The sequence below is a fragment of the Chelonia mydas genome, chromosome 7 (genome assembly GCF_015237465.2).
Source record: "Chelonia mydas isolate rCheMyd1 chromosome 7, rCheMyd1.pri.v2, whole genome shotgun sequence".
Classification (NCBI taxonomy): domain Eukaryota; kingdom Metazoa; phylum Chordata; order Testudines; family Cheloniidae; genus Chelonia; species Chelonia mydas.
This window is the reverse complement of record NC_057853.1, coordinates 96,648,544-96,673,548: the sequence shown is the minus strand read 5'-3', so window position 1 is coordinate 96,673,548 and position 25,005 is coordinate 96,648,544. Positions and strand designations below refer to the sequence as shown.

The 25,005-nt window shown below is 41.2% G+C and overlaps 1 protein-coding gene and 1 long non-coding RNA gene across 2 annotated transcripts in view; one reads left to right on the top strand and one right to left on the bottom strand.

The window, feature by feature from the left end:
- BNIP3 (BCL2 interacting protein 3) overlaps positions 1-7,472 on the bottom strand; it is a 17,662-nt gene extending 10,190 nt beyond the window's left edge. The window contains exons 1-2 of the mRNA XM_007053031.4: positions 6,994-7,472; positions 574-751 (exon numbers count right to left, since the gene is read on the bottom strand). Coding sequence (XP_007053093.1) covers positions 574-751; positions 6,994-7,039 — 224 coding nt within the window. The 5' untranslated portion in view covers positions 7,040-7,472. The remainder of the gene's footprint in view (positions 1-573; positions 752-6,993) is intronic.
- LOC122466571 lies at positions 7,281-25,005 on the top strand. Its single transcript, XR_006292200.1, has 3 exons — positions 7,281-7,388; positions 21,921-21,990; positions 23,852-25,005. It is a non-coding gene; the product is annotated as an uncharacterized LOC122466571 (long non-coding RNA).

Genomic DNA, 25,005 nt, shown 5'->3' with positions numbered 1-25,005 from the left:
GGCTAAAATATCATTTTAGCAATTATCTAAGGTCACAAGCACAAATTGTTTTTATCATCCCTTTTTACCATTACTTTCCCACAAAGCTAATAAAGTAACACCTTACACCCTAAGAATGGCATTGGCATTGTTTCCACACAGACTGATCGTACAGTCTCTTAGGATGGCAGCCACCATGTGCAAACCCAGGTTGTGAAAGCATCAGATTTTCTTTTATTATAGCAGGAATGTTGCCAGTGATTTAGCAGTGTATCTGTGCAAAGTGCAGCTGATGCTGATACACTTTCCCTACAAAGTCCCAGCATGTCAAAAACTTTGAGAAGACCCCTTTACACTGTGTGATTAAATTTTCCATGGCTCTTTCCCTTACAGTTTCTTTATGGTTTCAGGATGCGCTACTTCAGAATGTGTTCCTATTTTTACTTATTATAAAAAAAACCAATTTGTTGTAAATTTTTATACACATATAAATGTGTTTATATAAACACATCTCTCACACACACACATACACACAACAGGAAAATTGCACTATAATGAGCATTTCTGTGTTTGTAATAATGTATTTATAGCTACCTATCACAGCGGGAGCTTTCTCTTGAACTGCTTCTTCCGGATTCATGCTGCGCATCTAGGAGTATTTTCTCCATGTCACCATTGTAAATAGAAATAGAGTCTGGTACTTGCTCGTGGCTTGTTGGCTGGACGGGGTTACCATTGCCGTTACTGCTGAAGTGCAGTTCCACCCAGGAACCTGCTTGGCATAATTAAAAACAAAACAGGAAAAAGTCACAAAGACAAATATTGAAAGTCGCAAAACAGACTAACACCCAGGTTAGGTCTGATAACCTCACTCCTGCTTTCTACAATGTGACTACACCTGGTACACATGGGTTATTGCTGGTTAACAGTAAAACTCTATTCTAACATGCCTTTCAAAGGGGTAAAGTTGTAACCCTTTCAATTACTTCCAAAATAGTTGTCTGAAGACATTTTTCCCCAGAGTGAATATATTGGTACTGTTCATACTGTTTGTTCTTTTTATGCCACTTTCTTGTCTGTTAAGGACCCAATCTAAAGCCCATTAAAGTCAACAGAAGTCTCTGAATTGAGTTTAATGGGCTTTAGATCAGGCCCCCCCTCAGACATTTGTGTAATATGGTTTGTTTTATAGCAACTGCACACTTGTGGACAAGTGGCTCTGTGTAAAAGGAGCTGTAAGAGCTAGAATGTCAGACCTCCCACCAAGGACTTTTCAGTGTGATGTAAAATGTACCAGAAAATACTGGCTCAACGCCATAGTATTCCAGCTTATGAACTGGGGAAGAATGGCTACCGTAATACTTAGATGCTTTTCTTAGAAAGCTAATACGTCATGCAGTTCTGGTTCACAGGAAAAATATGAAAGTACAAAGTGTCTGTATGCATACTCCGTTACAGAAGCTTTCATTTTAATTTGGTGGGATAATCCACTGTATGCATCTTCACAGCTCAATGCAGTTGACAGATACGGATTCTAATCTCAAGGATTGACTTCCTCTGCCAATGTTTTCACTGTTAATTTATTCAATGTTGTAGGATCATTGCTCCATAAAAACAGTGCTTGTTGTTTACCTTCTTCATTAAGCACATTTTAAAGTATCACTGTTGGGCAATAAGGATGTCTGGCAATTGCTAGATCAGCTATTTGCTACCTACAATATATGTAAGATCAGTTGACAGTGACATGTTTATTTGTCTTATCAAAATGTATTCAGTAACAACTAACTTCCATGTTAAAAGCACCACCCATATTTCAAAGGACCTGGAGTTGGTTCTTCATTTATAAAATCAAATAAGTGGATAACACTTAAATAATTACATATATACACACAAATCAATGGAGCTTATTTATATAAAATGTTGATGTACACAAAGCTTTACAATAGTAAATACCATAATATAGTGTCCATACCCTGAACAGTTTATAATCTAAGGCAGAGGTTCTCCAACTGTGGTCCGTGAGTTCCATTCAGGTGGTCCGTGAATAGTTCCCTTTAAGGTGCGCGCCTGGGCAGCTGCACATGAGAAAATGAAGGGCCACCCACCTAATTTGGTGTCTGGACCTTGCAGAAGACACACATGTAAGGTGAGGTGGTGGCCTTCGGGGGAATAGGGGGTAGGTGGGTGGGGGTAGTGGGGTGAGAAGAGGGGGTGGGCGAAATTTGGGATGTGCCGCTGCCAGAGAAAGAGGCGACTTTTACCAGCTCCGGGGCTGTGGCTGCCGGGGAGAGACGGCCCTCCTTCCCAGCCTCAGCTCTGTGGCTGCTGTGGCAGGGGAGAGAGGGCACCTCCATCACCTTAGAAACGTAAGACTACTGATATTAAAATATGAGTTGTGTGCTTTTATTTGTAGAACAAAAAAAGTTAATTAAGTTTTTTTTTATATAGCGCTTTTATCCAAAGTGCTTTACAATAGTTAGCTAACGGTACAAACAATATTTGGAAAGATCATTAAGTGGTCCGCTGAGACCCTTGGCAATTTTCAAGTGGTCCGTGCCAAAAAAAAAAAAGCTTGAGAACCATTGATCTAAAGGCATTCCAGGCACAGTACAATTAGGTAAAAGATGACAGTATTTGCATTTTGGTGAAGATAATAGGTGGGACTTTTTAATGAGAGCAAGTGGAAAGGGGAGGGTACTGGCATGTATTATCTGGAGGGACCATTCTTACAAGAAATTTAAAAGAAGCCAATAAATCAGGACCAGGAAAAGGAATAGTTAGGCGAGAGGCCTGAGCAGAGTGTAGGGAGCATGACATACACAAAGAAATGAAATCAAAATAAATAAAGCAGTAGCTTTAATAGAATGCAGAAGGAATGGAGCCAATACAGAGATTTGTGAAGTGTGAAATGTAATCTGAGCGACAGGACAGAGAGGATTTTGCTGGCTGTGTTCTGAGTGGACAGAATGTTCAAGAGATAAGAACAGGAATCCAATCAAGCCATTTTGTGTTGTGGTTGACTAAATGGACAATTTAATAACCTTTCTCTAAAATTTGGAACTCCATATAATCCTTTGCATGCAAATATCTTGTGATAACAAAGTTGGGGAAAACACTTTACTTAACTGCCATCTGTTGCCTTCCTACCTTTTCATCTGTCTGATTGTCTATATAAAAACCTTTCTTCGTCCTTCTGTTATGTTGTGGTGGAAATCCTGAACAGGCTCAGAAGAGTCATCAGTGTGGATGTTTAAGTAGATGGGGTCTGACTGTGGCCCTGGCTTTTGCACCTTCGGCAGTTTTGAGCCTACCATCTGGCTCCCATCCTGCCCTGCCTTGCTCCAAATGCCTCTTTCCAGCCCTTGCTCGCCTTTTGCTCTTCCATTTACTAGGTGTAGGATATGAAAGAAATTAAATTGAAACTATGCCTGTACTCACATTTACAGGAAAAAAATTAGCTTGTCACTGGATGGTGCACTGGTGATATCACATAACTCAGCCAACTGTCATACAGTACAAACTATATATTTGCATACTGCAATCCGATTGGTGAAAGTACCGTAAGTCGACTTTTAAATAATTATAAGCCAAATATTTGATTTTTTGCTAGCATGCCAGAAACATATGAATCAAACTCTTATCGAAACAACACCAGAAATATAAAGGTAGGATTTGTACATACATGCAGTGTACGGATTACTACCTTACATGCTGTCAGCTTTGTACCAAAATAATGTAACATGCTTTACTATTGTGAATCTGGACAGGATCTTTCCTTAGAATAATTATATTTGATTATTTAAATAATGTTTAAGTGCTTTGAATTTGAAAAATGTTATCCTAATGCTAGGTTAATGTCTGCACAAGTAACCTTATTTCTTTTAATCACAGTAAATACTCAGCATTTTATCTCTGATTGCAAATGGCTACTCATTCTCCAAGTTCTAGCAATGTCAGAATACTGATTCAAATTAAAGACAAGATAAACAGTGATAATTAAGTGCTCTCACGACTGATTTTAGACTTTAAAATATTTCTGTAGTCCTGCAATAATCAGAATGCACAATAATATCTGATTAGAATAAATGGTTATATTAGGCCATGTTAAACAAATGGAAATCACAAGTAATACTCTGTTTGCTATTCTAACACCTAAGAGCTGTTGTATTTCTTTAGCCTTTAAGGGCCCATCCACACTACAGACGCAAGTGTCAGGAGCCCCCAGTTGCAACTGAGTTAAATCACTGTTCCATCTTTTACTCTTTGAACAAGATCAAACTATGTTCTCATATGATGGAAGAGATTTGGACCTAATTTGTATGTGCTGTACAGAAAGAACCTCTGATAACTGCTAGTGCTGGTAATAGTGTTAAAATTGTCAAAATCCCAGCTTCAAACCCATTTTTAATGATCATTTCCTATTTATACAGTTCCACAGACGTTCAAAACTGCTTCACACAGCAAACTAAAGATAGTCCCTGATTTAACACACAATCCAGACATAACACAGTAGTATATGACAGAATATGGAGAGGACAAGAGTTATGACTTTAAAAGATCATGAGCTAAATACATGTTACATATACATCGTGTACTTTTTTTATATTGGATATTCTGGTGATGGGGGCGATGGCTAGATTACTATAAATCAGCTGTTGCCATAGTGATTAGATACCGAAGGCTTATGTTTTTATAAAGAACAGGAACATAAACAGATAAGAGGGCGGAGGCTGGAAGGCAGTCTTGGGGAGTCATGGGGAGGGATCTGAAGGAAAAATAAGGTTAACTTGTGCAGTGGACCAGACAAGATTATGCAAAAATAGGGACCAGCGTGAGAAAAGGCATGGATGGAGTAACTGGTGGGATATCATTGGCTTTGTGAATATCTCTAGCACAATACCCTACTTTCAAAATTAGTCACTGCCACAGAACATTTGCACAAAATTCTGATGTCTGAAATGACAAACTGTTCAGAGAGCAGGAAAAACTCAATTTGTACAGAGTAGAAGTCTCTCTCTGTATATCACAAGTATATCAGTGAAAACCCCCTTTAAAACAACTGTCTTTCACATGCTTTAATGATCAGCCACAGTCTTCCTCCTCACCTCCCCAACAAACTCCTTTGCATTTCCAACATATCATCCTATACAAGGAAGATGTACAATAACACTAGAGCACATTTGAATGCACAATCTCTTAACTCTGATTTAGTACATTTGGTTTGCAAATAACACATTCTGTACTTTACCAGGGAGCACATATTTCTTGAGAATCTATTCGTGGCGGTGGGGCTGTGTGATTGAGATTTCAGTGCTTTTTTAACGTGTTCCATTTTTCATATTAGTCAGAATTTCTTTCATCTCTATTGTCACCTAGACATTGAGCCAGCCTTGACTTCCCGGGTGGAGAAACAGCTCGCTCGCTCTCTCTCTGAGTTCTCTGAGAATCTCCTGCCAGAAATGCTATAAAATTACAACTCAAGATACATAAAATGGAACCTTATTTCCCAAGAAAACCTGATATTTCTATCCCAGGTGTAAGCATGGGTTTATCAGGCAAACTTGTCTTAGTGTCCCATTCCAGATATGGCACCCATATAAATGTTTGTATATAGAGTTTAACATCATTAACCTTTCCAAACACACAGAGGATATGAGACATACCAGACAAAGTCCCTTTATGCAATGTGTGTCCTATCTCCATGTATCAGTGATAGAGAAATAAGAAGACCCTCTGAGTCTTTTTTTTTTTTTTTTTTTTTTTTTTTTAAATCTTCCAAGGCCCTGAGAGTTATGAAACACCCTCTTGTGGTTTTGCTACGTGCGAAACTCCTAAACTGGCATATATACACTGGGTAATCAAGTAAACCAAATTGCTGTCTGTCACATTGGCACAAAGGGAAATCCTAGAGAACAGTGGGAATGTAAACTAGATTTTTTTCTTTATTTCCAAAACTCCTATATCTATCTATCTATAGGAAATACCCACTTTCTCCAATTTGAGGTGAATAAGGGAAATTCATTTCTCCTTTTCTGCAAACTGATTTCTGTATTTTTTTAAGTATGGCAAATACATGCCCTGATTTCACTTCCTTTTTTACCCTTAGTAAAACATGCATATCTATTATAATCCTAACTCACTTTGTTCCATTTCCATGGTGCCTAAGTATTTTGAAACAAATGTATATTCAGTCAAAGTATTATAGTTTGCTGCAAGGGGTGGAGATGTCAAAACTAGAATAGGTACATCTGAACTTTAAAAAGATGTTAAATGATAGATCATCATTATTTACTTCCAGTAGAAAATCAGTGTCTCAGGGTATGGCTACACTACGAAATTAGGTCGAATTTATAGAAGTCGGTTTTGTAGAAAGCGTTTTTATACAGTTGATTGTGCGTGTTTTCCAAACAGACTCAAATCCACCATACCTGGCCCATAGATTCTCAGTCTAAGGAACATGAATTATATCAGGGAGCTTGTAAGAAGGTGTTTTGCTTTCTTAAACACCCAGCCATCCATGCAGCTATAACCCTACCTGCCATGTTACCATAACTGGATTGCTGCTAATGGCAACCTCACGGTGGGGGGAGGGGTGGTGTAACGAGATCCCTCACTGACTGTGTGGTTTTTAAATGGCTCACATTAACCCTGTCTCTAGGCAAGATACAATAAGCCCGCACACAATCACACACTCATTTGTGGCGTTAAGGACAGCCCTGTATATTCCCTGCGCATGCAGTACTGATCACCACCCATTTGCAAGCGCTGACATTTTCCCCCATGCTTGTCAAGTTTCATGTTTACTGCATGATTGTTAACGAGCGTAACAGCAGACCTAGACTTGGGAGGACGTCACATGCTATAAACAAAGGGAACCCGAGTCTCCAACAGCCCCCGTTCTGGACAGCAAGTCCTTAGGCGAGAGCAGGCTGATGGGGGCGCTTTCCCTAGCAAGGCCTGCAAATGAAGGGGCCCAGGCACTGCTGGGAAAGGGGGGGAAGGGCTGGCTCTTACCGTGCAAATTCTCCTCTTGTAGGCTGGGTCCCTCGCCCTGCGACATTGCCTCTAGTTTCCTCTAGGCAGGAGCGTTTCTATTTTCAGCCTGCCCTCGCTGCCTGCTCTCTCCCGACGCCGCTGGCGGGAGCAGCTGCTGCGGACTGCGGCCACGTACGCACAGCCGACTGACCAGCAGCTGACACAGTCTGTTATTGTTATTGCTGCTGCAGGTTCTGGGGTTTGTTTGTGATTATGACGTCTCGAGGGAACGGGCCACCCTGATTGGTTGTCATCACCTTCCTCCCCTTTTGCCCCTGTAACGCTGGCGGGTGCGCTGGCTGCCCGGCGAGCTCGGGAGCTGCTGGAAACCAGCACAAAACCTGGGTGCCACCAGCAAGCAACAGCAGCTGCAGGTATTGATTGATTCGAGCAGTTACTGTCCTCTGGGTCCTAGTGGCGCCCTGTCTGTCATTGAAATCTGGGGGAACGCTGTTACTGAGCAGTTATGTAGCACCATCCTTTTGCACGTTACAGAGTTTAAAGCCTCCCCCGCTGGCCTTGACTCCTGATTGGCTAAAAAAAATGGCAAACGACTAGTTTGACTTTGCATTGGACACTTAAGTGTAGCTGGCCTCATTTCAGATTGGATGGGAAATGGGGACGCTCAAAATGCTCGATTTCTAGCACACTAATGTGCATTGATTTATATGCATACATGCATGACTTCATGTTCTAGCACTAATATCTGGATCACTTATTCATTCCTCACTTGCTGTGTGTCAGCTATGGTCCTGCTATTGTGGGGAACTTTCCTGGCTTATACGCTACCCCGGTGAAGTGGGCTAGCGAAAGGATCTGAGTCCTCGCTACCATTTCCTTTACCCAGAGGCCTGCCTGACCTCGAGGGCTCCCATTCCACTCTCCTGTGTGGCAGAGTCCTCCTAACCCCAACAAGGCTGGGCTCAGGATTCCCGAGGGCTCAACCACCAACCTTGTTGTGGTCACTTAGGGCAGGGGCTAGGGTGTCCCCACTCTCTCCGTTCTGGACAATTCCCTGACCCACTGATCATTCCATACAGTTCAAAGCAAACACAATTTATTAAACAACACTCAATTAGAAAAAGATAAGGACAACATGGGAAAAGTTAAAGGAAAACACATAACCCCACTCTGTGGCATGGGGACATCACAACCAGCGTCTCTGGAATGTAAGGGAAGTTCAGTCTGTTCCTCACAAGTCCCAGGCCTCCTCTGCAGGCCCTGGCTGTGCTGCACGGATGCTGTGGGTCGGACACTTGCTCTGACAGTGGCCACATGCCTTCAGGCTCTAGGTGGCAGGACCCTTCTTCCCAGCGTTGTCCCAGCCTCATCGGGTTACGGTTCCCTTCCAAGTCTGGCCTGCAAGGCCTCTTGGCTGGGGGCGTCTCCCTATGCTGGGCCCACTGCCCAGAGTCCCCCTCGCTCTCCGTAGCTGCTCACCACACCTGGCTTCGGACGGCGTCAGCTCCAGCTCCACTCTGCCTTGGCGCTGCTGCTGCTCTGCCTCCAGCTCCCTGGGCTGCTTTTCTTGCCCCTCCGGCTCTGGTTGCTGCAGCTCTCCTCCCAGCACTGACCTGCTCCCTGGGCTGCTGTCTGGCTTTTGTTGCTGTGACTTTGCTCCCCAGCTCAGCTCGGGCTCCTGCTCTCTCCTTAGCTCAGCCCCACTCTGTCTCGGGCAATTCCAGCTCACATGGAGAACGGGACTCCTCCTGACTCCCTGATTAGCCTGCCTGCCCCTTCAATCAGGCTGACCTGGAGCATTGGCCTCTCCCCATTGTTCCTGGGGACTGTCAGTTTCAGTGTCCTGATTTCCCATCAACTCTTCTCCTTTCTTTTGGTACTGGGAGCTAGCCAATCAAAAACCCCCACTGAGTTTTAGTAAGGGGCCAAGTGTCCCCTTACATATGCAACTTGTTACTGACCTGTGTGCCGAGAAGTATTACCTTTCCCTACTCTACTAATTGTAGTGGCCTTTAGCCACTGTGGGGCCTGGTTTACACCTAAAACTTGGGTCAACCTAGCTATCTCACTCAGGGTTGTGAAAAATTTCACACCCTGTATGACATAGATCAACGTAACCCACGTTGTGTACACACTGCTAGGTCAAAAGAAAAATTATTCTGTCAACCTAGCTATTTCTTCTCAAGGAGGTGGATTTACTACAGCGATGGGGGAAAAAACCCTTCTGTTGCTACAAGAAATGTCTACGCTACAGTGCTACAGACATTTCTGATCAGAAGGGCACAGTCAAATCTCAGTTTGTTATTGTAAATTGCTTTTGAGCCATCTTTGGCAAATATTCTATATTGATTTTTTTAAACTTTCTCTTTCAACACTCTCTTGTTTTATTGGTGGCAAAAAGGGTTCATAATTATATGCAGTTACAACACCCTGTGAGTACACATTTAATAAATACAATGTAATAAGAATTAGACCACTGCATATCTATGAAAACACTGGTGTGCTGCACTGAAAAATTAGAAACATAGGTACACCTCTGACTTCAAGGCCTCTCCATGCACTTTCCTGGTACCATCATCTGAAACTCTTTTCAGAAACTCCAGGACCAGTTGAAAATAAAAATGATTTTAAAGTTAAGGTCTGACCTGAAACTACTGCTCTTAACAAGCTCTTCTAATTTAACTTAGATTTTAGCTATAAAATTGATAAAAAGGTTAACCTTTTGCAGAAGTTCTATTGAATCTAGTAGGGGTTAAACCAATATTTTTCTTCTGAAATTATTCCAAAATCCTAAAAAGTGTGATAGGTTTTTTTCTTACCATCCTATCAAGTTCTATAGCAAGGATATATTTCATTATTCAAAAACCTATAGAAAGATTATCATTTTCTCTTAAATTCCATATAATCTTTCACAGAGAAAATAGGAACTGTCTTGACTCATATTTTATTACTTTTATAAAGGGCCTTTTGTGCTGATGCAATATTAATTGAGTGGTTACAATACATTCCCTAATGACATAAGGAGCAATTCATGGTGTTCACTTGCTCACTTTTTAAAGAGACAACACCTTATTTTTTTTGAACACTTCAATTAGTAAATCATGGGATTACATCCCCTGCTATTCTATGAATGACATTAACAATAATGGCTTTATACAATTTCTGAATCAGGTAATTAGACTCCACCTTTTTGAATCATCCCTACAGTTTCAATCTAGTTTAAATGTGTCAAACATTTGAAGCTTCTCTCACTTTACTTCGTATGCTTTTCTGCAGGGTAATAGATCTCACTGTCAGGAAATTTCCCCTCAACCTTAACTTTACTTTCAACCCATTATTCTTACCCATTTACTATGCCAAGTAAATCCTCTCTGTCACCCAAAGACCTCTTGATGTCAATTGGCAAATGGCACGGGTAGATAGGGGATTCTTGTACTCCTGGGTTCACCAAAAGAATGCCATGAAAGCTTGTGATACACTGGTCGTTATAACCATTGCAAGATTTATGTACAGAAAATATGAGAGGAGTTATGTATATATGTACAAAGGTCTGGAGTGCAAATGAATCCTCGGGCATCCTTCAGTTTGTGAAGACAAGCCACCTGCAGGCTTTGTCTTATGAAAGGGGGATTTTAGCCAGTCTGGCTGAAACCCTAGGAAGAGGACTTGGGTAAGCTATAGGAGATGAGGGAATTTCATGTGAGTTAAATTTAGGCTCTAGAAAGCATGTTATGATTTTTTTAAAATATATTTTCCCAATATTCTGACTTACCATCATTTGAAACTCTCTATTCTTTGATGAGAAACTCAGAGGACTTGGGGGTTGGTGTGTGCCTATTGCTTACCTGTAGAGAGAAGATGAGAGCTGTAGAGGCCTCGAGGAGAGTGCTTGTGATGCCACAGGCCGGTGGAGTCAGAGAGCTAATCCACAACAGGCACAGACAAGACATCCTCACATTAAGGGCAGGTGGTAGCGAGATGCCTCAGGACCCTGGGTACCCTGGCACGTGTCATGCTCTCCTTCCTTGCAAATGTTGCAGTGTGTTATGTACTCCTGCATATAGACAAATTATTTCCATGAAATCCTGACTCCATTGACGTCAATGGCAAAAGACCCATTGACTTCAATAGGGCCAGGATTTCACCTTTACATATTTAATTCATATACAGTGCTGGTTGGGAATTTTTTGACAAAATGTGTGATCAGAAAATGCCAATTTGTCAAAACCAAAACTTTTTGTGATAACATATCAGTTCTGGTCAAAGCGTGGGTGTGTGTCCTGGGCTATTCCTGTGGTTAGAACACTCGCCTGGTGAGTGACCCAGGGTTCAAGTCACTCACCTGGCATGTGAGAGACACAGGGACTTGAGTGACTTGAACCTGGGCCCTCCACATCCCAGGTGAGTGCCCTAACCACTGGATTTCTCTCTTTGTGGTTTTTCGTTTGTTTGCAAAACTGTCAATATCCCTAAGTGGAAAGAGAATTGTTTGAAACCTTGGAAAATTTTCATGGGCCAGGGAAACTACTTCATGCTCAGCTCTTCTCTTGTAATCTTTCCATATCAGTCATTTCCTCCAGTCTCCTAGTCATCTTTGTAATACTTCTCTTCTTCAGTTTGTCATTAACTTTCTGGTAAAGAGGTTCCCAGAACTGTTTGTGTTGCTATTACAGGTACAAGGGAGCTTTAATCTCTTTATTGTTTGATGGAATAGCCCTGCATGTGCATCTCAAAATGGCACTAGCCTTTTTCTGAAGCCATATCAAATTGAGAACTCATGTGTAATGTGTTCCTCACTATCATTTCCCAAGTCTCTTTCAGCAGTGCTGATTTCCAGGTTTCTCCCTCTCATTAAATATCTGTGTTTTCCCATGTTTTCCCCGGATGGTTTGCATTTTTCTGTTGAGCCTCATATTGTTGTTTCTGATCCCTCCAAGAATGCTTCTATTTCTCTGTCTTCACTGGTGTTCCCAGCTTCTGATACTGAACAGACTGGAATGGGACTTCCATTCCTCAAGGGAAAGATTAAATAATGGGAAGAATAAGAATGCTCAGAACCAAAGTGGAGAAACATCTGCAGCACACATAGACTTTAGATCCTGATTTGGGCAGTGACTCACATAACCTACAGGACCATGTAGGCTATGGGGATTAGATGAGTTGTAGACTGAAAGAGTTAACTCTGACCAATCAGCTATTAGAATTCTTAATTGTATTTATATACACACATTATTTCTTCATATATTTCTTAATGCTCTTTAGTGTAACCCCTTTAACTGAAGTAGCCAGTGTTCTAACTAGCCTCTGCCTTTTATCTCTTGTCCTACACCTTTTAGCTCTGCCAGACTGGGGGTAAAGGTTGTTTTATGTGGCTCCTGATGTGTCATTCTTGGGGGAACCCACACAATAGTGACTATATTGCTCTGATACTAGAAGTGTCTATCACACTTGCCTCCAGGATTTGTAGTGTGGTGTGGTTGCCATGGCTATCAAAAGGAACAAATCTCTGTGTATGACTGCTCACATGGGCTCAAGATCCAGCCTACCTTGGACAAAAGAGGGTGAGTTACCATATTTTGCTTGTGTCACCTGTGAGACACCTGTGCAAAGTACAAATTAGCAGAAGAAGCCAAAGATAAGAAATGTTGGAGGAAAATATTTCCTCATAATAATGACATTGTTTGTGATTTTAAAATGTTGCAAGATGGTGAAAGAATGAAAGAGCAAATAGATATACTTTAATGATTACACTAGATTCTCAAATTACATATTGCTCAAAAAGTCACTTTTAGATTTAGCCCAACTAAAGTATTGTAATGACTAATTTGGTGACTTTAATTTTTGTAATGATGTTAGAGTGGGAAAAGATGTAATGTTCTCAGGGTGATATAGTCTAAGAAAATAGACTATCTCTGTACCTACTACAGCTGAATTAGAGCTGGTAGATGTGCAGAGAACAACACCCCAGTCAAAACAAACACTGTTTTCTCCCAAGTGGATAAATCTCCATTCAATTTAGAAATGACTATGGGTACCTCACAGGAAACTTTATAAAACAAAATAATCTGAAAAATAACCCCAAACTCTTGTCTGATCACTATCTGTTAATCTGTGTTAGTCAATTGACCTATATTCTCAAACTGCATTCCACTATCCCACAGGTACAGCTGTTTACTGATGCAATCAACTCCAATATTGATGCTTTCAAATGAGCCATTTGCACAGGAGATGTGACTCAGGGTGTGTGTTGAGGCCTTGAAGGCTTTCATAAGAGCTTTTTAACTGGTTACTCAAACAACTGAAAAAAGGGGAAGGGGAAGGAAAACCCTTCACAGATTTAGGAGATCTAGAGGCTGAACTGTTTCACTGTTATTCCTTGGAAACAGAAGAAGCAATCTGCATGACTACAAGAGAATTGGACAGACTTTGTTAATGTTAAGAGCTAAATCAGACTGTTCATATCTCAAAGGGATAATAGACATGGGGACAAAGCAAGCTTCCAATTAATATGAATCATAAATAAACTCCCTATTAGCTTGGCTTATATTAGCAAGCCTCATCAGACTGTAAACTATCTAATGCAAGGATTAGGTCCTGCCTTGGGTTTCTATGTGTCCTAGCACAATGAGACACCAATCCTAATTTGGGACCTGTGAGCATTAGTGCAATATAAATTATTATTAATAACAATAGACTGCTCCTTCGTGAAATTAATAGACTGGATCCCAAGCCCATGGAATCTTTCCATCAACTTTAGGCTTTGGATCAGGCCCTAGTACCTCACGCTCGTGACACACAGCGACAATGCTTTTTCATAGATTGAAAGAATAACAAAGTATTTGTCACTGTTACTCAGGTGCATACACTTTTGAATAAATATAGAATTAGGAAGCCATAAGTAAAACTTGCTTATGGGGCTATACTGTTTGGTCAGTAAGCAATTAGAGTAATTCACAGTGCAGCAATCTGTGATCTAACTGGTGTGTTTGCTTTGGAAACAAGGCACTGGGACCTGATAAATGTCCAATTGTTCCCCCTTGTATTTAAAAAATTTGCAACCAAATGATCCCCTTTGCTGTTGGCAATGTACAGGGAATGTTTTGTTAAGAACAGACTACCACACATCATGAACGAGGCTATGATCTCAGTAATGGATAAGCCAAATCAAGATCCACTACAGTTTTCATTTTATTGACCAGTATCATTCCTAAATGATAAATTTAAGATAATTTTTAAACCATTAGCTAAAAGGAAAGAGTACCCTTATTTGGGATAAAATACAGAGATTAATCAGGCTTAGTGAAGTCACCTTCAGTGTCTTTGAATCTGAGAAGTTGGTGACCTATAGAGAGTGGCCTCACTTAAAGAGGAAAGCATCTTTGGCTACATTGACTGTGGGCTTCCTAAACAGAAACAGATGAGTTTTAGTAACAGTTTTAGAGAATGTATTTCCACATTATATCGTGAAACTTCAGCCTGATTAATACAATTTGGTGATGGCTGGTTGAGACCTTCTTGTATTCTAAGGGGGTTGAAGAGGACACAACATTTCTATTCTTTTTTCTGAAAATTTTTGTACCTTGACTGGATGGTAGCGATAACGGGAGCACTGGTGTAGAGAAGGCACCAAGACCCACTGACATTTTTACTAGCATACTGTGTAAACCTGCATTGTACAGGTTTAGATTAAACAGTGGCCACACTAGTGTTAGCAAAACTGGAAAATCTTTCAGAAAAAAAGGCTCGGATAGACAGCCTAAGAGCCACAAGTGTGTTATCTACTATAATTAAAGCTGAACTGGAAGACCCTACTAATGATGCAATTCACTTAGCTTTTATAATCTGATGCAAGTTCTTTAAATTCTGCACGGTAACGCAGGGCATAGCCTTATTCCAGTCACTGGTCTATAACTCCATAGAAGGTACAGAGTGTTGCAAGTTTGCTGGGTATCTGTGAACGGGAAACTCATATATTTTCTGAGAAGCCCACAGGTTATTAGCATATCCCTAAATCACAGCTCTGGAGAGATATATTCTGCAATTTATGCACTATATAAGGCATTAACCAACCCCAGACCAGATTCATGTAAAGCAGAATAGCTCTATTGAAATCAATGGAGCTATGCCACTTTACACCAGCTCAGGATCTGGCCTGTATTTAATCTGCAAAACTACCAGCTGTTGGTTGTGTGTCCTTCCAATGTTGTTTATCAATTTTGCCAGATGAACACTAGGGAAGCCCAAGTGAGAAGGAGATATAGGAATTAAATGTTCCAATGATTAATTAGTAAATGTGCTGGGTGTGATCAGATCAGAAATAAATCTATAAACTCTTGGCACAGATTGGTGTGTCTACATCTGTTAAATTTAACTAATCTGCTCATCTGAGGATTTGTCCCAGAGCATACCTAAATCTTCCACTGAGGCATAAAATAAATTATATCAGTGATATTGATGACAAATGTATATAGGTGTAAGATGTTGGCTATCTGGCATATCATTTGACATTGTTGGGCTGAGGAAATGATAGAATTCTTGGACATCTAGAATCTTCATCGGCTGCAAGCATACCTCTCAAGTGTCCTGCACTGTGCAGGACATCCTACATCTGGCTCCAATTTATAAAGTTGTCCCTCCATCCTACATTGCCATAGCAAAGTCCTGATTCGGCTGCCCCAGTGCAGGTCGTCATGGCTGCAGAGTGAGCTCCGACCTGCGTGAATAGGGCCCTACCAAATTCATGGCCATGAAAAATGTGTCACGGACTGTGAAATCTGGTCTTTTATGCGCTTTTACCCTATACTATACAGGTTTCATGGGGGAGACCAGCGTTTCTCAAATTAGGGGTCCTGACCCCAAAGGGAGTTGCAGGGGGGTCGCAAGGTTATTTAAGGCGGGCCACAGTATTGTCACCCTTACTTCTGCACTGCCTTCAGAGCTGGGTGGCTGGAGAGCAGTGGCGAGTGACTGGAGAGCAGCAGCTGTTGGCTGGGCACCCAGCTCTGAAGGTGACGCCCCGCCAGCAGCAGCGCAGAAGGAAGGGTGGCAATACCATACCATGCCACCCTTACTTCTGTGCTGCTGCCTTCAGAGCTGGGCGGCCGGAGAGCGGTGGCTGCTGATTGAGGGCCCAGCTCTGCAGGCAGCAGCGCAGAAATAAGGATAGCAGTACCGCAACTCCCCCCAAAATAACCTTGCACCTCCCCAACTCCTTTTTGGGTCAGGACCCCTAAAATTGCAACACACTGCAATTTCAGATTTAAATAGCTGAAATCATGAAATTTACAATTTTTAAAATCCTGTGACCATGAAGTTGACCAAAATGGACTCTGAATTTGGTAGGTCCTACGCATGAAGCAGTACCTGTTCTGAAGTGTGTTCCAGCACTGCGCCCTCAGGAAGCCTGCCAGAAAGGCCAGGAGCATCAAGGCCTATGGTAGGGTGCAGCTGCTGCTGCAATGGGAAGAGGGGCAGACTCCAGCTCCTCTAAACCTGCTCCCAAAGTTGGTCCAGATGCCCCCTGTGGGCACCTCTCAAGCTACCCCTCCTGCCAGTCCCAGGGCTCCCCCACCTGCCATTCCCATTCCTGCCAAGCTCAGAGGAACCTCATCCCATTCCTGCCATCTTCAGGGATCCTTCTGCCATTCCCAGCGGACTCTCCCCCACACAATCCCTGCCAGTCCCAGGGACCCGTGTTGCATCCTTGCCAGATGTATTCAGTAAAAAAAATTGATTTCCCTCATTTGGAGGGTCACTGCCCTCATTTCAGAGTCCAGGGGTTGACAGGTATGGCTGCAAGTCTGTGTTCTTAATGATTTCCCTCAAGCTGAATAGAAGAAATATAACAACAGGTTGTGGTGTTTGGGGGTTTCTTGTTTTGTTTTTTTCAGTCACAGCTAAGAACTGTTTCATGCAGCACTAAAGATGTGAAATGGACTAACAGGATCAACAGATCCCTGCCACTTGTAAGGTTAGTTGCAGGCCAGCATGTGAATTGGCCTAATTCAAAATTAGGGAGAGCTTGTTCTAACTCTGCAGAATGGAGAGAGCCACTTGTGCATGGGATTCCTTGCTTTCCCACAAAATATACCTCCTGTTATTCATGTCACAGCCCACGTTTGCTTGCTTGGTGTTCTTTACTACTCTGTACTTCAGACTCTCTTTTGATCATATTGCTCATGTGAAGGTCTTAATGTTTTATGGAAGCCAATAACAATCCTTTAAAAAAAAAAAAAGATTATGCACAACTAGTGGGAAGGTTGTGCTTGAATTTCAAAAGATATTGCACGTCTGAATGCAAAAACACAAGCTCTGGCCTTGAGACTAATCCACAGCAATCCTGCGATGAACTGCCATGGAAAGTCTTAAAATTGTCAGACAATGTTATCTCTTTCAAATATTGACAGAGGGTTTAATGCCATCAGTATAGAAAATGAGTGGTCTCCAAAGATAGATCGCTAATTTAAAAGGAGTGTTGCCATCTGACAGCAGCTAACAGGTTACTGCAGTGAATTAATCCAGTCAAGAAGAACAAATGAAGTATCTTCTGTGACAGAGGGGCTACATTTTGCTTCTTTTAAATAATCTGAGGATGCCGACTCTAATTCACTCTAGGTAAAAATCTTCATTTCTAATCTACAGCAAAGTCAAATTTTCACTGAAATGCTCTCCTGGGAGTAGAAGACCAATCTGTGGCCTTCCTTTCTGCTTAAAGCTCTTAGGCCCTGATCCTGCCCAGACAAAGCCCTGCACTGATGCAGGGCCCCAGTGAATGGGGCTCCTGGAAGGTACAAGATTAGGGCCTTACTAGTTGCTATATTGTATTCGGAGTACACCACAAAGATGACAGCACAAGTATTTATCTCAAGTATCAGATATTGGTTATTGCCAGAAACAGGCTGTTGAACTCAGTAAACCAGAATGATAAATTCAGGGTCAATCTTCAGTTGTGCTAAGTTTATCCTCTGAACCATCTTTTCACTTCCCCAATCCTGGGCCTGCAGCACGGACTAACATGGGGTGTTATAGTGGAAGGTAAAGTTGCATCTTTAACTATGAAGAAGCTATTGTCCCTCCATAATATATCACGTCTGATGAGAATACCCAACAGGTAAGCTTAAAATTCAATTTAAATGAGCATTCATATGAGAAAAACTCATTCACTTTAACGACAAGTTTCAGAGTAGCAGTCATGTTAGTCTGTATCCGCAAAAAGAAGAGAAGTACTTGTGGCACCTTAGAGACTAACAAATTTATTTGAGCATAAGCTTTCGAGGGCTACAGCCCACTTCATCAGATGCATAGAATGGAACATATAGTAAGAAGATATATATACATACAGAGAACATGAAAAGGTGGAAGTTGCCATACCAACTCTAAGAGGCTAATTAAGTAAGATGAGCTATTATCAAGATGGCCCATTTCAGACAGTTGACAAGAAGGTGTGAAGATACTTAACATGGGGAAATAGATTCAATTTGTATAATGACCCAGCTATTCCCAGTCTCTATTCAACCCCAAGTTAATGGCATCTAGTTTGCAAATTAATTCCAGTTCAGCAGTTTCTTGTTGGAGTCTGTTTTTGAAGCTTTTCTGTTGCAAAATTGCCACCTTTAAGTCTGTTACTGAGTGGCCAGAGAGGTTGAAGTATTCTCCTGCTGGTTTTTGAATGTTATGATTCCTGATGTCAGATTTGTGTCCATTTATTCTTTTGCGTAGAGATTGTCCGGTTTGGCCAATGTACATGGCAGAGGGGCATTGCTGGCACATGATGGCATATATCACATTGGTAGATGCGCAGGTGCACGACCCTCTGATAGTGTGGCTGATGTGATTAGGTCCTATGATGGTGTTACTTGAATAGATATATGGACAGAGTTGGCATTGGGCTTTGTTGCAAGGATAGGTTCCTGGGTTAGTGTTTTTGTTGTGTGGTGTGTGGTTGCTGGTGAGTATTTGCTTCAGGTTGGGGGGCTGTCTGTAAGTGAGGACTGGTCTGACTCCCAAGACCTGTGAGAGTGAGGGATTGTCTTTCAGGATAGGTTGTAGATCTTTGATGATGCGCTGGAGAAGTTTTAGTTGGGGGCAAAGGTGACGGCTAGTGGCATTCTGTTATTTTCTTTGTTGGGCCTGTCCTGTAGTAGGTGACTTCTCGGTACTCTTCTGGCTCTGTCAATCACAGATCTTGGGAGACACTCTGAAAAGCTTGCCATAGAAACCAAATTGTCCTCTCATTGTATCCAGATCACAAGTGAGGCACAGAGTTGGTTAGTGATGTGGAGAAACCTGTATTGGGGCTGACATGTCAGTGGGTAAACAGAAGATGATAGTCTCCAGATCTTATTAATCTAACTCCAGCACTAATTCATTAAAAAAAATAGAGGGGGAAAGTATTAAGTTAGTTTTCCAGTAGGGAAAATGGAATCAAAGATATGGACCCTGCAGATACCGTGGTGACAAGAGAAGCAAAAACTCCTAGATAGAACTAAATGGAAGCTTTTATAATTTAACTTTTTAAGAAACACTCTTATCGTTATTATATATCCACGTGCTAGTCACAATAGTGATTCAAATATTTTCCTTCTAAGAACTGAATATGCACATAGCCCTGAACATGATAGTATTCTAAGGGTTAATGTACTCTGTGCTTTACTGTATTAAGCCTATAGCTCTCCATTGCCCTCTGCTGTCCATTTAGTCTCATACTAGCATCTAGATGGGAAAAATATCCTCAGGAAATCTAAGACAAAACCCACAGCACTGATATGAAAAATATGTTTAAAAACATTCAAAAAAGCAGACGTGTTAGTCCTGCCTAGCTGCATATTATGTATTGACATGACTCTGAATGAATGTGCCAATGTTTCAAGAACCAAAGGCTAAATATAATAGCATGGAGGATGTGCTCTGACTAGTTCATTTGACTGGAGGGGAAAGAAGGACGATTAATGCTTTGTTTCACCTTTTCAATCCCCATGCCTATCTATGGGGGAGAAGACATTAGCTCTCATCTGTTTATTCACATCAACAGCCAATACCTGCACTGTGCTCACCCTGCAATCTTAATTCTGGGAACAAGCAATAATGTACTTCATGCTGTAGATGAATGTGGAAAAATCAAACTGAAATGGGCTCTGAAGCTTTTCAAAATCTGTCTTCTAATAAGAAAATCTGATAAATATTTTACACTTCAGAGCTAGTGAAACACCAAGCATATTCTGTATGAAACACAGTGCAGTCAGAATGTATTTCCTGTCTCACTAGCACATATATTACATTGTTTTAGAGCTGATTTCTTATGTTATCAGTGTTTAAGCCCCTATGGAAGGAGAGTTAGAAGAGGGAAATCTATCAGAGATTTCCTGATGGAACTCCTTTGTTATTCCAATGGAAGGGAAAGGAGGCAGGGTGTTGCCCTTACCTGGCAGAATAGGACATGGTGCACGCTTCATAATTTGACAGCAGCTCTCAAGGGATCTAAGCAGAGGCTTTGTGCTCTGGTGCCAGTGAGGCTCTCCTTCCCCAGCTCCCTGGCAGCATGGTGTCATTGGACACTTCTGTTGCTCTAAGGTGCTGGGTGGGGAAAGGTTTCTCAGCACAAAAGATAATACGTACCTATGCTCTGTTATCTTTTCCAGAGAATCTGCTTGGAGCTAGGAGGATGATCTGTGTCCTGCCTTGTGCTTCCCCGAGCTCACTCTGTCCCCTCCCTTAACCCAGATCTGTAGAAGGCCCTTCAAAGGAGAGGAGTGGGGAACAGTGCGACAGAAATGTCTGAATATCTGTTCCATTCACCTGTGAGCAAATCTGAGTGGGATGCTCCAGGCCAATACAATTACAGAGAATTGTCCAAACATGCCCAGCCACTGTCACTCTCACACACTGCCGCTTGCCCCCTCCCTCTTTTCTACATAGACTCTTCCTTCTGTTTTATTCTACAGCAAAACTTTTTACTACATAGCTTTTATTTTACTTGCCCACACTTTTAGATAAGATCAAGTGCAGTATCAGAGGAGGGTAGGGGGATATTTTCCATTTTTAAATTCTGTTATCACTCTGTCCATTGGTGCAAACGATACATTTAATGTTGATCTGAAATTCCTGTAGCTCACATGGTATGCTTAACTTTAAAATACAGTATAAAGAACTAAAATGTTAGACAAGGAAAGCAGAGGGAAGTTACTCTGAAAAATCAAATTCTGAAAAAGGAAACTTAATCCTTTCAGCTGAAAACAGGGAATGGCTGGTGTAGCTGTTATTGCTAATTTTACATAAATTCCGGTTGAGACCAAACTACCTGGCAGCTATGGCTGTGTTATAGACTGTGACCTCTGATGCAGAGGGGTTTTATTTATACAGGTTTATATACATTTTGAAATGAGACTGCATAGTCCACTGTCCCCTAATGTAGGGATTTAATTTATCCATTCTTTCTAGTTGCAGTATGAACAAAGTTTAATATTTATACATATACTTGAGAATTTCTCATAGTCTGTCTTGTTACTACATAGATCCATAAGAGAACAAGAGGGATATGTGTACATGTTTAGTGGCTTAATATGCCTTCCTACAGGAAGTGATTTTACAACCTTATACTGTGACTGAAAATACCATTTGATCATTAATTTGAATTCAAACATAATTCAATCATATGGTGAAAAAAAATCACAAATTGTCACAAATGGGATTTTCTGTGTAATAAACTTTGAAAGGTTAAAACTAAATGCCTCTTCCTGAGTAGTGTAAGTTGCCAAAGTGAGCGAAGACATTCAGGAAAGGTTATATTGTAATTTAGCTGTCAAAATTTCCCTCACTTCGAAAGGTAATTTGTTTTGCAACCCATTGGCCAGATTCTGCTCTGACTTGTGCCCTGTGTAACTTATTGATTTCAAATTGATGGGGCAAATTCACTACTGTAGTAACAGCAGGTGTAATTACTTTCGCAGATGCAGTGATGCCTAAAATGTGGCATGAAAACTCAAGAGATATAGCAGAGATATCCAGTGAAAGCACAAGGTGAGCGTCACCATTTCTAGGCTATGGGGATGGAAGAAAGCATGTCAGGCAGTGAAAACAGACATGTGTCCAACAGTAGGGCAAGTAATCACATGTGTGATTAAGGTGGGTGTAAACTGATGCAGCTTCCTTCTCCCATCTTCCACATGGTGTACAACTGACCTAAAATCCAGCAAGCAGCTGACAGCAGCAGGACAACTCACACGCACCAAGCTCTCTCTCCTTCCACTTGTGAGAAGTATTGTTACAGCCCACAGCTCAGATTGCTCAACATCAGTAGGATAGAGTGGAGTGTGATGGGCTGGAGGCACTGGGGTTCAGAAACCACCACAGGTGGGTATCAGTGGTGGTGGATATTGGTAAAGAAGCTTAGTTAGTGACTGGATGGTGAACCTGTGTAAATGCAATCCATCAGCCTGTCCTGGGAAGGGGAGATGATAAAATGGCAAGGTGCAAAATCCCTTGAACAGTGGTTCTCAACCAGGGGTATGTGTGGGTACTGCATCAACTCATCTAGATATTTGCCCAGATTTACAACAGGCTACATAAAAAGCACTAGTGGAGTCAGTACAAACTAAAATTTCATACAGACAATGACTTGTTTATACTGCTCTGTATACTATACACTGAAATGTAAGTACAATATTTATATTCCAGTTGATTTATTTTATAGTTATAGGGTAAAAATGAGAACATACAGAATTTTTCAGTAATAGTGTGCTGTGACACTGTTGTACTTTTATGTCTGATTTTGTAAGTTTTTAAGTGAGGTGGAACTTGGGGGTATGCAAGACAAATCAAACTTTTGAAAGGGGTCTGAAAAGGCTGAGAGCCACTGCCCTAGGAAATAAGCAGCAATGGTTCCACTGTGTCACTATGGGTTCACTATGCAATGGGTCCACTTTGCCACTCTGCCAACCGACAGCTGTTTGCCACTGCTCTGCAGTTAGGCAATGGCAAGTAGTGGCTCTGTGTAGCACCCACACAGACACACTGATATGTGCCACTGTGCCAGGCAGAGGGCCAGATATTTAGTTGGTGTAAAGAGATATATCTTCATTGTCTTCAGCCTACTGTGCTGATTTACACCAGCTGAGGATCTGACCCATAAAATTACTGCTTTTCCATTTGTGAAATCCACTTTCCTTTTACATCCTGTTCATCTCCTACTTGGGATGTGAAGGTGTAATTTACACATTTCTTTTTAACATGACCTAACAACTGAGTTCCAGAGTTGCATGGGAGGAGAGAGGAGAATCTAAATCAGGATATAGTCCTGAATGGCAGAAGTCTTGAAATGGGCACAATAGACGTTCTTTTGATGGCTGAACATTAATTCAGGAAATAGATTATAAAATGGCTTTTCTCAGTTGGTCTTAAGACTGATTGAAATAAAAACATGTCAAATTAATTTTCACATGCTCTAGGAAAGGTCACAGAACTGATATGTGAGAGGTTGCTTGTCTCTGGAGCCTTTTGTTAGCAATTGGAAGTCTGCATTTATTTTAATGTAAATCTTCACGGTTAATGCCCACAAGATAATGACACAGAAGCACCCTGCTGTTATCTCTCCCAATTGTACATTTATATTGGACTAAATCATTTATAAGCCTATTGATCTGTTAACCTGTGATCCTGCCCCATGCTGTAATCCATTAAAAATTCTTTACTTGCATGTCAACACAAAAACCACCTGTTGGTTATTTCCATTTAAATCTGAGACACTGACCCACCTCCTCCAGTTAGACCAACTAGATAAAAGGTACAAAATTTCAAATATTTTAAAGCCACAATCTTTGTTTCAGATTCACTTTATCTCGTGTTTAGTTTAAAGCACATTTTTGTTCTTGTTTTCTTACAGGAGCACCTAAGGATCTCTGATCAGAGCCCCATCATGCTGTGCACCGTACAAAGACTGTTCATAATCTAAGATTTAGATACAAAGGAATAGGTGAATAAATAAACCAATGGGAGAGGGAGGGAAGACAAAGTTACAGCATAAACATGATCAAATACTCAACACAGTGGTCTTAGGAGTCACAACATGGCGGGGAGGGGGGGAAGCCTGGTCACTTCGACTCGTCTCCATTGGAATTGTGTAGCTCAGACACTGCACACTTGCTTAAAAGATGGTCCCTGAATGTTTCTGAAATCCTCCATTCTCCCTCTGTTTCATACACCACATAAGTTGGCTCCATTATTAAGCCTTTTTGCTGTTGTCAAACACTTACTGGCCTCTCTCAATCAAATCAGTATAATTACTTCCATGGCTGTGCAATTCGCAGAACAGTGTTCACTCATTAACTGTCAAAGTGGTCATTGATTGTCGTTCCTTTGAGTTATTCATTGCTGAAAAGATCATGCATGACTCTTACACATCTTATCGAGACAGTCGGGTTGCTCATAAGACATGTAATAGACATGCACAATCTACTGTTTGTCTCCTTTATATCTGCAAATTAAAAACCAAAACAGCACTGCCACAGTAGGGTTAATGGTCTGACTTTACACCTGCTCTGCAGAAATAAGGAAATGAAGGGGTCTGGTCTATACAAAAAAATTGTACTTGTGAAACTAAATTGGTTTCTAAATTGATTTAGTTATATTGGTGCAGCCCCCTTGGTTTAATAGTGGTTAATATTGATTTAGCTTAATTTGGTTTGCTACTGCTTTAAGTCAATATCCATAATTTACACCCTCGAAGTCCCATTACACTGCCAGAACAGTGTACTAGGGTCTCATTGTAAATGACAATCAGACCCTTAGAATTCAAATCATATTAAATAAATAAATAAATAAATAACACATCTTGGCACCAGCCAGATGTGTGCCAAACACAAGGAAACCAATTCGCATATAGTTCTGTTCTGGTGATTTTGTTTTAGTCTCTTGTACTCCTGGAAGCCCCATGTTAAAATTTTGCTATCATATTGGATGCACGAAGTCTCATGTATTTACCAGGAATGTACTCGGGGAGGATACCTCCAAGATCCACTTGCCGTTTCCACAAACACT